General features: G+C 46.8%; 1 protein-coding gene across 9 annotated transcripts in view; it reads right to left on the bottom strand.

Annotated features, from left to right (window-relative positions):
* CACNA1B (calcium voltage-gated channel subunit alpha1 B) overlaps window positions 1-14,159 on the bottom strand; it is a 521,426-nt gene that overhangs the window by 229,082 nt on the left and 278,185 nt on the right. For all 9 annotated transcript variants that reach the window (XM_075060705.1, XM_032765199.2, XM_075060699.1 and 6 more), the window contains one exon: window positions 14,050-14,153. In XM_075060705.1, the coding sequence (XP_074916806.1) occupies window positions 14,050-14,153 (104 nt within the window). The remainder of the gene's footprint in view (window positions 1-14,049; window positions 14,154-14,159) is intronic.

Raw genomic sequence — 14,159 nt, 5'->3', positions numbered from 1 at the left:
GGGATGCTGGAACTAGATCCAGCAACTCTCCATCCCCGTGGGAAAGGACAGCCCCATGCAGCGTAACCTAATCTGGTCTCCCCCTTGGTTCATACGCTACAGACTCTATCTTCCACCTCACTTCCAACAGGGGTAAGTGTGTAAAACACAGAGTGAGTGAATGACAAACAGCTCTTCACACTCTTTAGTGCAGTGGTTCTCAACCAGGGGTACGTGTATCCTTGGGGGTACGCAGAGCTGTTCCAGGGGTCCATCAACTCATCCAGAGATTTGCCTAGTTTTACAACAGGCTATAGAAAAAGCCCTAGCAAAGTCAGTACAAACTAAAATTTCATACAGACACTGACTTGTCTATACTGCTCTATGTACTACACACTGAAAGGCAAGTACAAGATTTCTATTCCAATTGATTTATTTTCTAATTACATGGTAAAAATGAGACAGTCAGCAATTGTTCAGTAACAGTGTGACTGTGGCACTTTTGTATTTTTATGTCTGATTTTGTAAGCAAGGAGTTTTTAAATAAGGTAAAATTTGGGGTGTGCATGACAAAGAAGACTCCTGAAAGGGGCATAGTAGCCTGGAAAGTTTGAGAGCCACTGTTTTACTGGACCACACACGGAATAAGGGACCAGCCACCTCAGCTGCAAACTAAGGGTCACTGAGCTCAAGTGAGAGAGGCCTGTACTTTGGACCAGAACATGGTCCATGTATCATAGGCTGGGGGAGGCTGAGCCTCCCCAAACAACCCAGTGTGGCCCTGCCCATGTGCCGCCCATCTGGTGCTCCAGGCCTGGGATTGGGGGTATTGGGACTGTGCTGCCTGCCCTGCGCTCCGAGGCTGGGATCGGGGGGTACTGTGGCCATGTCACCTACCCAGTGCTTGGGCTGGGGGTGCTGGGGCAGCCCGGAGCAGGAGCAGGGAGGTGGGGGTGCTCTGGGATATGGGGTGGGGCCTCAGGAAAAAGGAGAGGGGACAGGGACTAGCCTCCCAAGGGCCACTTCACCCACCACCCATAGACCAGAAGTTCTGCTCTCACCTCTGCAGGGACCACGTGGGAGCATGTAGCCTCTCCACTGTTTACAGCAATGGATCTACAGCCTATCCTGAAGCATGACCCCTCACTCTCACAGACCTTGGGAGACAGGCCAGTCCACGGTGACAGACAGTCCCCCAACCTGAAGCAAATACTCACCAGCAACTACACACCACACAACACAAACACTAACCCAGGAACCAATCCCTGCAACAAACCTCAGTGCCGACTCTGTCCACATATCTATTCAAGGGACACCATTGTAGGACCTAACCACATCAGCCACACCATCAGGGGCTCATTCACCTGCACGTCTACCAATGTGATATATGCCATCATGAGCCAGCAATGCACCTCTGCCACGTACATTGGCCAAGCCTGATAGTCTATGCAAAAGAATAAATGGACACAAATCTGACATCAGGAATTATAACATTCAAAAATCAATAGGAGAACACTTCAATCTCCCCTGTCAATCAATAACAGACCTAAAAGTCGCAATTCTTCAACAAAAAAAACTTCAAAAACAGACTCCAACATGAAACTGAAGAACTGGAATTAATTTGCAATCTGACACCATCAAATTAGGCCTGAATAAAGACTGGGAGTGGTTGGGTTATTACAAAACCTAAACCTAATTTCCCCCTACTGTTACTCACACCTTCTTGTCAATTGTTTGAAATGGGCCACTCTAATTACCACTACAAAAGTTATTTTTCCTCCCCTGGTATCCTGCTGTTAATTGAATTATCTCCTTAGACTGACCTCACACTTGGTAAGGCAACTCCCATCTTTTCATGTATTTATACCTGCTCCTGTATTTTCCACTCCATGCATCTGATGAAGTGAGTTCTAGCCCACAAAAGCTTAATAAATTTGTTAGTCTCTAAGATGCCACAAGGCCTCCTCGTTGTTTTTGCTGATACAGACTAAGAAGGCTACAACTCTAAACAGGGCCGGCGCTTCCATTAGGCAACCCTAAGCGGTTGCCTAGGGCGCCAGGATTCGGGGGGGGCATCATTTTGTGCGCTCTGCATTGGACTCGTGGGAGCTTCCGGTTCTGCTCTCATCGCGCTGCCGAAGAAGGACCTTCTGCCAATGTGCTCAATGACTGCCGCTGTCGCCTGCGGCATTTCAGCGGAGGGTCCTTCTTCAGCAACACGATGGGAGTGGAACTGGAAGCTCCCGCGCGCTCCGTGGGGAATGCACAAAATGCCGCCCCCCGAATTCTGCCTAGGGCGCCAGAAACCCTGGCGTCGCTCCTGACTCTAAAGCAGTGGGTTTGTGACCCATGTGGGGTGGCGGTGGGAAAGAAGGGAGAGTCAACACATCTTGGACTCTGTCTGCTGTTCTAATGTGGAGCAGAAGGTGGGCTGAGCCCTGTAATAAAGATCACCCAGAGTAAGAGAGCAGGAATCTGAAATTGATGCAAGATACGTTTATTGCACTGATATCTCTTTCCATTATACAACATTTCTGAGGCAAATAACTGACATCAGCCAAAGTGAGATTTCAGTAGGTAAGCGTGGGATGGAAGTAAATCTGGGTGGAAAATGAGCGATTGTCCCTTATAATGAGGAAAGGGAAGGACGGGGGAAATCTTTGCCATTATGATACATTAATTAGCCTTTCACTCTACTCCAGTCTCCGCATCTCTCACAAGCTGAAGTTTTATGATCTCAGTCTAGAAGAATCCTCTGAAAGGGAAAAACCTGTCACGACACTTAGCACATCAAGCCACTGAGACAGACGGCTCAATGAGGTTTTAACAGAGCTGGGTGTTCTCAGCCAATAGGCTGCACTAATCAGCACTGAAGCCACAGTTACCCAACACACCAGGGTAAGAAATGAAAAGCAGAATCCCCCGGGGATGCTGTAAGAGATGGGAAGCAATGATAACATAGGACACACTACCTCAGCACTGAGAAAACGGCAGCCAACGGGAGGAGGATGTATTGAAAGTTCAGTTCAGATGACACCGTGATAGGGTGCAACCTGCTCAAAATGAGCTGTGGCAGGAGAGGTTTAAGATGCGTTGTTACAGTGAACCATGAAAGCTGCAGTAGCTCTTTCAGGACAATCAACAGCTGCTAGTTCGAGCCAGAGATGAGCTCTTCAAATCCACTGAAATCCATTAAGCCTGGCACCTTGAAGCCAGAGTCATTCTCAGTGTTGAGAGATATCGAGCAGAAGGAGCCTCCCTGCCTGGCCTCTCAGAGCACACAACATGCTTGGGATGTTAAATATAAGCAAGGCTGCTGATGTTGTCTATCCCTGCATGTAGCCGGTCTAGACAACACACAGGTATGGCTCCACCAGGACAAATAGATGCTAGCTACCATCTTGGTGCATTGCCGCACTTCCTGGTTGCAGCTGGGACCAGAGGCCCCAAAAAGGCTGTTCCAGCTTCTTGGTTGGGCTGGAAATACCCCCAGGGCCACCATCAGTGTTGTGGAAAAGCTCGTTTTCAGGAAGTGGCCAGCACCATCCTTCACACTCAAGCGGTTCAGATGTAAAAGCATCCAGTGTTTTGGACGTACACTCAGAGTGAGCCACTTGCAACTACTCACTCCCTTCCCAGAAATGCTGAATGTGGTCTGAAAAGACTGCTGGTGCAGGGTGTCTCATCACCCCTACATCTGTCCAGCAATTAATTCTGCCCCTCAGCCCCCAAATCAGTCCAGTCCCCACATCAATTCTCCCCCTACATCTGTTTGCACCCTCCAGCCCCCTCTTCAGTTCTGCCAGCCCTTCAGCCTCATCTCTTCCCCTCCTGGGTTCTTCCCATGTATGGGGGGGGAGCTGCAAGGGTTCCCTCTTCCCCTCCCCAGGCCCAGTGTTGCCAGGAGAGGGGAAGTGGGAGGGGCTGAGGAGCTGTCAGTCATTGCTCACCGAACTTCTGCTGCAGCTCTGATTGGCTGCTTTCCCCACTAGCCCACCTCATAGGAAAGAGCAGCCAATCGGAGAGGGGGGGTTCCCCCAGGCGGCAACCTAGCTCAGTGTGCCCCCACTTCGACCCAGCACACTATAAGCTTTGCCCCACAGACCAGCCCTATGCACTGCTCCTGTGGGAGGAATGCTGGCAGATGCTGGTGAGGGAAGGCTGGATAGTGGCCAGCCTGGAGGAGACTCAGGAGGGCCTGAGAGCTGGACAGAGACACACCCACCTTGATGCTGGGAGGGGGACCAGCTTTAGGCCACAGCAGGAGGACACAGAATTGCAGCCTGCTGCCAAGAGGGTGGTGTACAAGGTTATAACTAGAGCTGGTTACCTTGTAGACCCCTGGACTGCCCCCAGGGGCCGAGTTAGGAACTATGGGCTGATCTCCTGTTCGTATTAAAAAAAAGCCATGCCTAGCTTAACTGCTCCATTTATTCCTGGTAGGACCCGTTTATCGATTTGAGGCACACGAGTGTTTTGGGTTTGAGTGTTTGTATCCACACAGCGCTGCAGCCTGAAGAGCCCAGTGCTTGCAGGATCTCTAGCACCCGCGTCTGATCTCACAGCCTACCCCCAGCACACTACCAATCGTGTAGGGGACCACAGCACTCCGAGCCACAGCCTGCAGTGTTGTCGGTTACAGTAGGGAGAGCACTTTACAGCCATCCACACAGCAGCCCCGGAAATACTCTATGAATGGTTTAATAACTAGCTAGGGCAGACCGCCTTTCAGCAGGCTGAGTAAAACCGTTAAAGCTTGATCAGATTAGTGCCAACGTGGATGCAAATAAACTAAAACTGTTCAGTTAGGCCCTCTGCGACTGCCCCACAGTGCATTAGCGACCTTGTGGCACCTCCGAGAAGGCACTGCTTTTGGGAGCTAAGGTGGGGATTGTGGGATAGGTACCCAGAGGGCACTGCAACCAAAACAGTTTAAGACAGCACTACTACGGATGTAGGACAAAACGTAATCGGATTAAGCCAGGCTAGTGTGGACACAAAGGCCTGTTTGTGGTTAAGTCGGATCATTACAACCAGTCCAGTTCACTAGTGTAAACGAAACCTGAGATACTCCTACTATGGCTGGGCTCACTGAATGGTGCCTGGGAAAGACTGGTCGAGTTGTTAATTTGGTTTCTTTGAGGTAAACATTTTCTTCTTTAAAAGGCTTTTGCTGTCTGTGTAACTGAAGAGTGCATGAGGACACCTTACGCCAGTCTGATGTGTTTGCTAGGGCACGGATGACTAGGTTGATGGATGGATGGCCAAACACACACTACATCTGTCCAACTTGATCAAGTACACCACCCACTGATGAGTGGGAAGGTTAGCCCAGTAAAACAGATACCAGCCAGGTGAATTACTGGCATCAGTCATCTCTGAAGGGTGTCTCACCTCCTCATGCTCAGCTAGAAGGATAGTGCCTGTGATGGGGGATATCGGTATAGGTAAGGGAGGGAAGGAAGGAAGGGGAGTGGAGACCCCCAGGAGTTCAAAAGGAACATAGAAGATACCCTGTGAGTGGGAAAAATCTGATGACTCATTGCAGAGCAGAGAAGGGAAGGGCATGCGCTGAATTTGAGAGGAACATCTGGCACTGAGGTCTACTAGTCTTACTCCTCCCTGACCAATGATTCCAAAGGATAATGGTAGGCAAACTCCGAAAACCCAAAGTGAAGAACATGACTGCACACAGCTGTCACACTATGATGAGTACGCAGCTTTCTTCCTGCTGCAGAGACTTGCGTTTTGTCTACACTAGCAAAATTAGGACCTTGATTTCAGCAACTGCTAGAATTTGGCTGCACAAATTTTAAGCCACTAATGTAGACATGAAAACCCATGCCATGGCCTAAAACATCCTAACCTTGTCTTGAGCAGTTTAAGACTGGTGCAGCTGCATTACCACGGGAAAATGGGTACTGAGTTTGTCCTTATAGACTCACCCTTAATGTCACAATGAATCGATATGACAAGGGTATGTCTGTCATAAATAGATAGCTAAGGGTTAATGTTTCTTTTACCTGTAAAGGGTTAACAAAGGGAACCAAACACCTGACAAGAGGACCAATCAGGAAACGTGATTTTTTAAAAGCTTAAGAGAGGGAATTTGTGGGTCTTCTTTGTCTTGGGTCTGTGTCTTTTGTCTGTCTCTCAGCTATGAGAAGGTTCTTTCTATCTTCTAATCTTCTGTTTCCAAATTGTAAGTACAGGTAGAAAAACAATATAGGCTTTTATGTTGTTTTGGTTGTATTTACACGTGGGTTAGCTGCTGGAATGTTTCGAAATTGGATAATCTTTTGGAATCAGACGTTTTTTCATTTTCTTTGAGCAATTGATCCTGTATATGTATTTGACAGAGAAATTTGATTCTTTTTTCTCTCTTTTTTTTTATAATAAGTTTTTTTTTAGACTTGTTAGTTTCTCTCTGGAAAGGCTAGGACAAGGGGAGGGATTTTCTTTTGTGTTAGATCTATGGAGGAAAGCTCTGCAGCACCAGGGAATTGTGGGAGGGAAAGATGAGATAGATCATTTCGTTCCTTGTATTTGGGTGTTCTTTGTGGAATAGAGGAGTATATGCTCATTTGGTTATTGTGATGTAAAAGATTGCATCAATACTCTCAGGTTAGCCCAGAGAGGAAGTTGGGTGGAGAGGGAGGGAAGGAGAGTGAAATATTTCCCTTGCTGGTAAGACTCAGAGCTTCTGGGTCTTGGGGTCCTCCAAGGGAAAGTTTGGGGGACCAGAGCGAGGCAGGCGCTGTAATTCCTGTCTGGTGGCAGCGAGATAAGATCCAAGCTGGTAATTAAGCTTGGAGTTTCATGCTAAGCACCCAGATTTTGGACGCTAAGGTCCAGATTTGGGAGAAAGGCTTATGATAGTATGTCTACCTTACAATCTGGAGACCATGTGTAAGCATATCCAAGCTAGCTTTGAGCGAGCCAGCTCACTAAAAATTGCATCGTAGCCACAGTGGCATGTGCTCCTTTGGAAAATCTACCCACTTACTTTGGTGTCTCAAAGGGAGCTAAGCTCTTTTGACCATCTGACCCATGACATTTGCATTGGGGAAGAGAAAACAGCCACCCGCTTCAGTGATGAGCATCAGATGAAAGAGAGCAGAAATCTGAGAAGACCATTCTGAGAGGGTATTTAAATATTAAGTGATTACAAGAGCGCTCGCAGCACTTTGATCAGCATGCATGGGGGCCATGCCATACAGCAGGGAAAGCCTAATTTAGTCTGAATGACAGAGCCAACATGCTTTAAATAACATTTTTAGCCATATACTCAAGGGACATCGTCACGTGAAGTGTGGTCTGATGTTTAGGGTTACTTTTATATCACAATTTTACTAACACGTAAGAGCCAAACATTTTTCTCCAGTTTTTTTGTTGTTGGTTGTTTATTTTACTTTAATTTCAACTGGAAATGATGGGGATGGAGGGGTTATGTGGCCTTCCTTTTAAAACAAATACCACACCGGCAGCGTTTGCAACCCAAACATTGCCAGGTTTTACTAGTATATGAGAACCAGGAAGCAAACCAGGCTAGAGTATTTGCATTGCCCACCAAGAGAGGAAAAGAAACAAAACTTCCAGCATAGAGAAGGTACAGGAGCATGGTAGAGAGAACCCACGTGTTAAGTCCTGTCTGCATTAGAGAACTGTGCACCAGTATTACACTATTGACACTCTACATCAGTGAAAAGCCCTAATGTAAACACACCGCACCAATGTTAAATGGGGTTTACCAATTCTCTCAGTAACTTGGGTATAAACCCAGCTTTATATGGGTACAGGGCTTCTAAATGAGTCTAACTAGTGGAACAAATCTCTCTAACGTAGATGGGACCAGAAACAGTAGTAGCTGTTCAAACAACATAGCTTTGCCCGGTACTCAGACACTATATAGCAATGAATGCGGTATAAATGGCTAGCAAGAGAAATTCCTAGATAAACGGTGAAAAGTAATTTGATTTTTTTTTATTACTGCTCTTTTCATAATCTCCAGTGCTACTGGGAATGTAGGTAATTTCATTTGTGTTTAAAGTTATTTATTATTATTGATGATGGTTTTTGAGATGATGGCGTCTCTTTAAACAGGTCAGAAATCTATAGCATTTCCCTTGCCACTCTGGGAAAGGGGCCTAATCCAGGCATCAGGGAGGAATTAGTTAAAACCTAATAACAATCATAAATACCCAAGAGCTGTTTAGTTAAAAGTCGGTTCCATGTCACCAACGGTGGCAAGTGGAAGCGATACACGCAACTAGAAACCGAATTTTTTAAAAAGCCATATACAGGCCACTGTAGTTTGCGAGGTTAAGGTTGTGACACACTCTACCTCAGGGGAACACCCTACACCCCCATGTTCATCCTTATGATTGTGTGGTATCCAATGCAAAGTTTGTCATGTTGGGTGTCTTCAGAAGGCTCATGATGCACTGAGCATTGTTGTTATAGTAATGTAATAGGTTGTAATTTCATGCATATAGTGATGAGGCTGAAAATGTGTCCTCATGGCTTAAAATAAGCCCAGGCAAAAACTCCCCAAGAGCAGAGGGGCACTTCACGCCTCATCAGGGTAGGTATGGGACCAGCCCAGCCTCACAGGAACAAAGGATACTGGCCTAGGCAGCAACAAAGGATCGGTTGGACTCTCAGGTGAGTCACCCCCCTTCCTTTGGTCAATTTGGCACTATGATGAGGTAATGCTCACCTGACACTGAAGGTGGGGGGGGGGGGGCAGGTAAAGCCAAAAGGGAAGAAAGAATATGATACAAAGGAGAGACGTTTGCCATGCTCTCCTCTCTCTTCCACTTCCATCTACAAACATCACCACCAAGAGACTGGAGTGCTGATCAAAGGGGAGATCCTGGCTGAAGAGCAACCAGCCAGCCTGGGGTGAGAAGCTGTCAAGGTAGTATCCCCACTCTGAACCTTAGCGTCCAAAAGATGGGGTACCTGCATGAACTCCTCTCAGCCTAATTACTAACTTAGAAATGATACAGCTGCCACCACCCAAAAATATAGTGTTTTGGGACACTTTCTGACTCCCCAAACTCTTCCCTGGGGACCCCAAGACCCAAACCCCCTTGGATCTTAACACAAGGAAAGTAAACCCTTTCCCCCACCATTGCCTCTCCCAGGCATCCCTCCCTGGGTGATCGTGGAGGAGCGTATGACAGATTCAAGCTCCGTGATCTAAAACAAAGAGGCAAGATTTGCCTTCCCCCCCTCCTCTTTTCCCCCTCACCACTCCGCGCGCTGGAGAGAGACAGATTCTAAACAGAGAGAAATCAGGCTTTCTCCCCCCTGTCTCTCCTTTTCTCCCACCAATTCCTGAGTGAGTGCAGACCCCCTCCTCCTGAGGTCTTAGACAAGGGGAAAAGATCAATCAGGTTCTCAAAAGAAAAGCTTTTAAATAAAGAAAGAAAAAGTAAAAATTTATCTCTGTAAAATATCAAGATGAAAAAATGTATATAGGTCTTTCAGCTTATAGAGATAGAGAGAATCCATCCCCCCAGCTAATACAAGTTGCACCAAACAGAAATACGATCCTTCCAGAAAATACACATATTGCCAATAAAGAAAATATAATTCAAAGACTAAACCGCCTTTCTAACTAGTACTTACTAAATTTAGCAGAAGAGACTTTTTAGAAAGATTGGAGAACCCTGGAGCATGTCTGCCTCTCCTAGCCCCTAGAAGAGAACAAAGCCAAAAACCCAAAAAACACAGCAAAAGGCTTCCCTCCACTGAGATTTGAAAGTATCTTGTCTCCTGATTGGTCCTCTGGTCAGGTGTTCCAGGTTTACTGAGCTAGTTAACCCTTTACAGGTACAAGAGACATTACCCTTTACCATCTGTTTATGACAGAAGCATCTAAGTTTGTGAGGACACTGAAAGTGTTAAGGTCAGCTTAGAATGCATTTTGCTTTTATTTCATTTGACCAAATCTGACTTGTTGTGCTTTGACTTATAATCACTTAAAATCTATCTTCGTAGTTAATAAATTTGTTTGTTTATCCTACCTGAAGCAGTGTGTTTGGTTTGAAGCATGTCAGAAACTCCCCTTGGGATAACAAGCCTGTTACATATCAATTTCTTTGTAAAATTGATGAACTCATATAAAGTGTCCAGCAGGTATAACCGGACACTATAAGACGGAGGTTCCTATGGTTGTGTCTGGGACTGGAGATATTGGCTAGTGTCATTCGGTTGCACAATCCAAGCAGTAGCTGGCCAAAAGTGCCCACTGGGAGCAGCTTACATGCCAGAGGCTGTGCGTGAACATCCCGGGAGCGGAGGTTCTCACAGCAGAGCAGGATAAGGCTGGCTCCCAGAGTTAAAGATTGGAGTGGCCTGGCAGATCACCAGTCCAGATAACACCAGGGGAACGTCACAAAGGTGTTGGATGTATATCATCACCTGAGTAACACTCATGAGAGGACAGATGGTATATTGATTATGGGGCTGACCTACGACTTGTGAGACCAGCATTCCATTTCTCACTCTGCTTCAGACATTTTGTGTGACCTTGAGCAAGCCAGCTAGCCTTTCTGTGCTTCAGTTCCTTGGGCGTACAATGTGGATCGCAGCACTGCCCAGAGCCCTCTCCCAGGGAAGGTAACGGCACTAGTCACTGCTTGCAGGAATGCAAGGCTTTGTCATCAGCACATCTAAAATTAATAACAGTAACCTGCCATTTTCTTCTATACTCTCCTCGTCACCGTAATATTTAGTACCTTCCAGTAGTGCAGTAAGCAAAGTGGCTAACATCGGCCCCAAGTGTTTGGATCTTTCTCTTAGCCTCTCCTCAGGGGATCTTCCTCATGAAGCTCTTTACAAATCTTAATGAATTGAGTCTTTCCCTGTGAAGTATTATTTCCCCTATAATACAGATGGGTAAACTGAGGCACGGAGTGGCAAAGTAACTTGCCCGAGGTCAGAAAAAGCATGTGACAGAGCAAGAAACAGATCTCTCAAGTCCTTGCTTTGGTCACATGATCACCCTTGAGTACAAACATAAGGGAACAGGAGCCAGCAACTTTTGTTCATTATTATTATTATTAGGCAACACCTTATTAACCGAGCTGGGCTGAGACACTGGAGAAGCATGCAGGTGAATTGTGCAAATACTGAACCATCCCCAGCTCCAGGCACTGTACAAGTGCTTTCGGTACGATATCACATGGATATGGACACAAGCTTCTCCTTTGCCAACTCCTCTGAGATCAGATGATGCCTGATCAATGGCCCTGACAGAACATCATTACCCCTAACACTCATTTAGGAATGAAGGGGAAGCAAATCTCTTCAGCTGGCAGACACTGGCCTGCTCTGTGACCAGGGCCAGCCCTAGACCAAACGGCGCTCCAGGTGAGAAGCATCTTCAGACCCTCCCACTCCATTTGTTAAACTTTTGAATACCTTACGTGTTAGTGCATCTGTAGCCCACTTCACGACTTTGATGCACGATTTGCATGCGTGATTTATCCTTATCATAAAAGAGGATAAATTTGCACACTAGGATCTGTAAATCTGTATTTATTCATGCCATATATAAGCAAGCCTGGAAGGTTCCATGAGATTCAACAAAGATCCAGAACATTCTAGAAGGTTAGTGAAAAATGAATCCACATACGGAATACCTGGAACATTTTACTTCAAACATTCTACTTTCCCTTTTGTCATTAACAACAAAACCACCGTCCTGAGCCCGGCACCCCACAAGCCCGGCACCCCAGGTAGTCGCCTGGATCACCTGCCCCTAAATCCGACCCTGTCTGTGACCTTCTGAAACAACTTATGCCAGCTGTGCCCTCCCTGCCCCAGGGCAATGTTCCTGATCCTCACACAAAGCTGCTCCCTACTTTTCCCCCACACATGCTTTGAACGCAGGAGGATCTGTGGATGTTGAGGCTCTTTTAAAAACACTAGGCATGGATCTGTTCTTTGAAGAACGTTTTATTTCCCTGGCTACATAAAACAGAGAAAGAGCAAAGGCTGCAATATTAAAGGGCTTTTACATCTGAACAGCATTAACCTTTTCCTCCAACACAGCTGCCCACTCCTCTCATTACCAGAAGGGCAATCAGCAAACAAGGGATCGTGCTGCCAGGGGCTGGGAACCATGCTGTGAGAGATAAATCTAGGTGCACATACGCAAGCCCAATACTGGTTTCTCGGAGGGGCTCTGGCACCCAGTTGCACACACTGTAAGAGCTTGTGTACTATTGAGATGGGTCTGGATGATAAACCCAGATCCAAACATCCACTGATGCTGGGGACATTCAGGTTAGGATCCGAATTTAGCAGCTCTCTCTCTATCTAATGGGCCAAACCAAAGTCTCACATCCAAACATAACGAACCCCTGGCTCAGTATTACCAACTTCATGCATTTAAATAATCTGAGTCCACACACACCCCTCCCCACAAAACCAGGTGATTGGCTTAAACATCATGACATTTTAAAAAAAAATAAAGCTGAGTTATTTTTATTTGCCTTCTGGTTTTTGAGCCTTACATTCCACATTTTCAAGCTTGCCTCCTTAACTACAAAGGCTAGAAATTTACTTTCACTTTTTAAATGAAAGCTGACATTCTCCTGTAATCACAAGACTCCAGGAGCTGAGGCGTGGCAGGTAGGGCTGCTCCATAAGGCCCCCTGTAGGGCCAAACCCTACCTTAATCCATAAGATCTGGCCACCTGCTTGGAGCAGATCGGTGTCAGTCTCTCAACATTTAGATAACAAAATAAACTCAGGATTTGGTTGTCTGCACTTTTATGCAAAGAAGCCAAACTTCAAATGCAAACACTTAGTTGCAGCACTCGAAGGCAAGGGCCTGGCTCAGCCGTGGGGTCCAGGACTAGCACTGAGCAACACCTCCTCTGCTCCAGTATCCCCCATCTCTCTCCTGAGAAGAAGCAGGTAAGCCTTCTTAACTGGTCTGCTGGTTCTGGATTGGTCTGCATTTCCTCCAGGCCCTTCTAGACCTCCGGAGGACTGTCTTGTCGGTAGCCTGATCTGGTGGATTTTCCTTGAGCAGACAGGTGTCAGGGAGCCAATGGCTCCAGCAGGGGGCAGAAAAGGCCCAACAAACTCCATCACTTGGGGCTTTAAGAAGAACACAAAATATCGCAAGACATGAAATAGAATCATAAGAGCTGGCAACACTGGGGTTTCATACAAACTGGTTACGTCTACACTGCACAAATGGCAGCGTATAGAGTACATTCACTTCATACTCCCCTAGCATGGGTAAAAATAGCAGTGTAGGCAAGTAAAGACACCACTGAACCCTCAGGCTCTATGCACTACTCGGCTCTCTAAACACCCAAGCAGTGTCTCCTCCATCTAGGCAGTGTAGTGACCTGCCCGCTCCCACTGCCAGAGCCTTTCCCCACTGCCTCTCCCCAGCCAGAACCTTCACTGACACCTGTAGCTATACACCACCGCATGGACACAGCCTGCTTTTCACTGCAACATGTAGCTACGCATACCCTACACGCTGCCCCAAGTTGTGTGTGGTGTAGACGTAGCCACAGACACCATAGTGGATGTCACCCAAGGCACAAGCCCCTACTACTGCATGAGCTGACAAGGTAGCTCCATCATCTGGGAGTGAAATATACCCAAACGCATTACAAACACGTACTCACATGCTTAATGTTAAGCGTCAGAGTAGCCTCATTGACTTTAGTGGGGCTACTCATCTGCTTACAGTTCAGCACTTGAGTAAGTATTCGCTAGACAAGGCCTAAGTCAGTGTATTCCATGAAACTCCCTTAACCCTGGCAACTGGAGTCACACTTGACAATTCAGGACCATCTTGGCTACTGACTTCTCACCAGCCTTGCTGGTGTTCTCAGGTTACAGCTGTGTGGGGGCCTCATAGGGGGCATGCTATTACAAGGAAGAGAAAGGGGGCAGGTAGGGAGTGAAACCAAAGCAATGTGCTGAGTCTGGTGTGTCACCCTCCGGTCCAGTCTCCCCCCACCACACGCTGAAGCTGTTATTGCCCCACACATCCAGGTGGAGATGGACAAGTCATCGGCGCCTTACCCTGATAAGACGCCCAGCACCAGGTTGAGCATGAAGAAAGAGCCAATGATGATGAGAGGGATGAAGTAAAGCCAGTTCCAGGTATTTCCTGCGGCATCATTGGTCTGGAA

Source organism: Chelonoidis abingdonii, chromosome 24, assembly GCF_003597395.2.
Source record: "Chelonoidis abingdonii isolate Lonesome George chromosome 24, CheloAbing_2.0, whole genome shotgun sequence".
Lineage (NCBI taxonomy): Eukaryota > Metazoa > Chordata > Testudines > Testudinidae > Chelonoidis > Chelonoidis abingdonii.
Note: the sequence above shows the minus strand (reverse complement) of the source record. Positions and strands in the feature narration are given on the sequence as shown.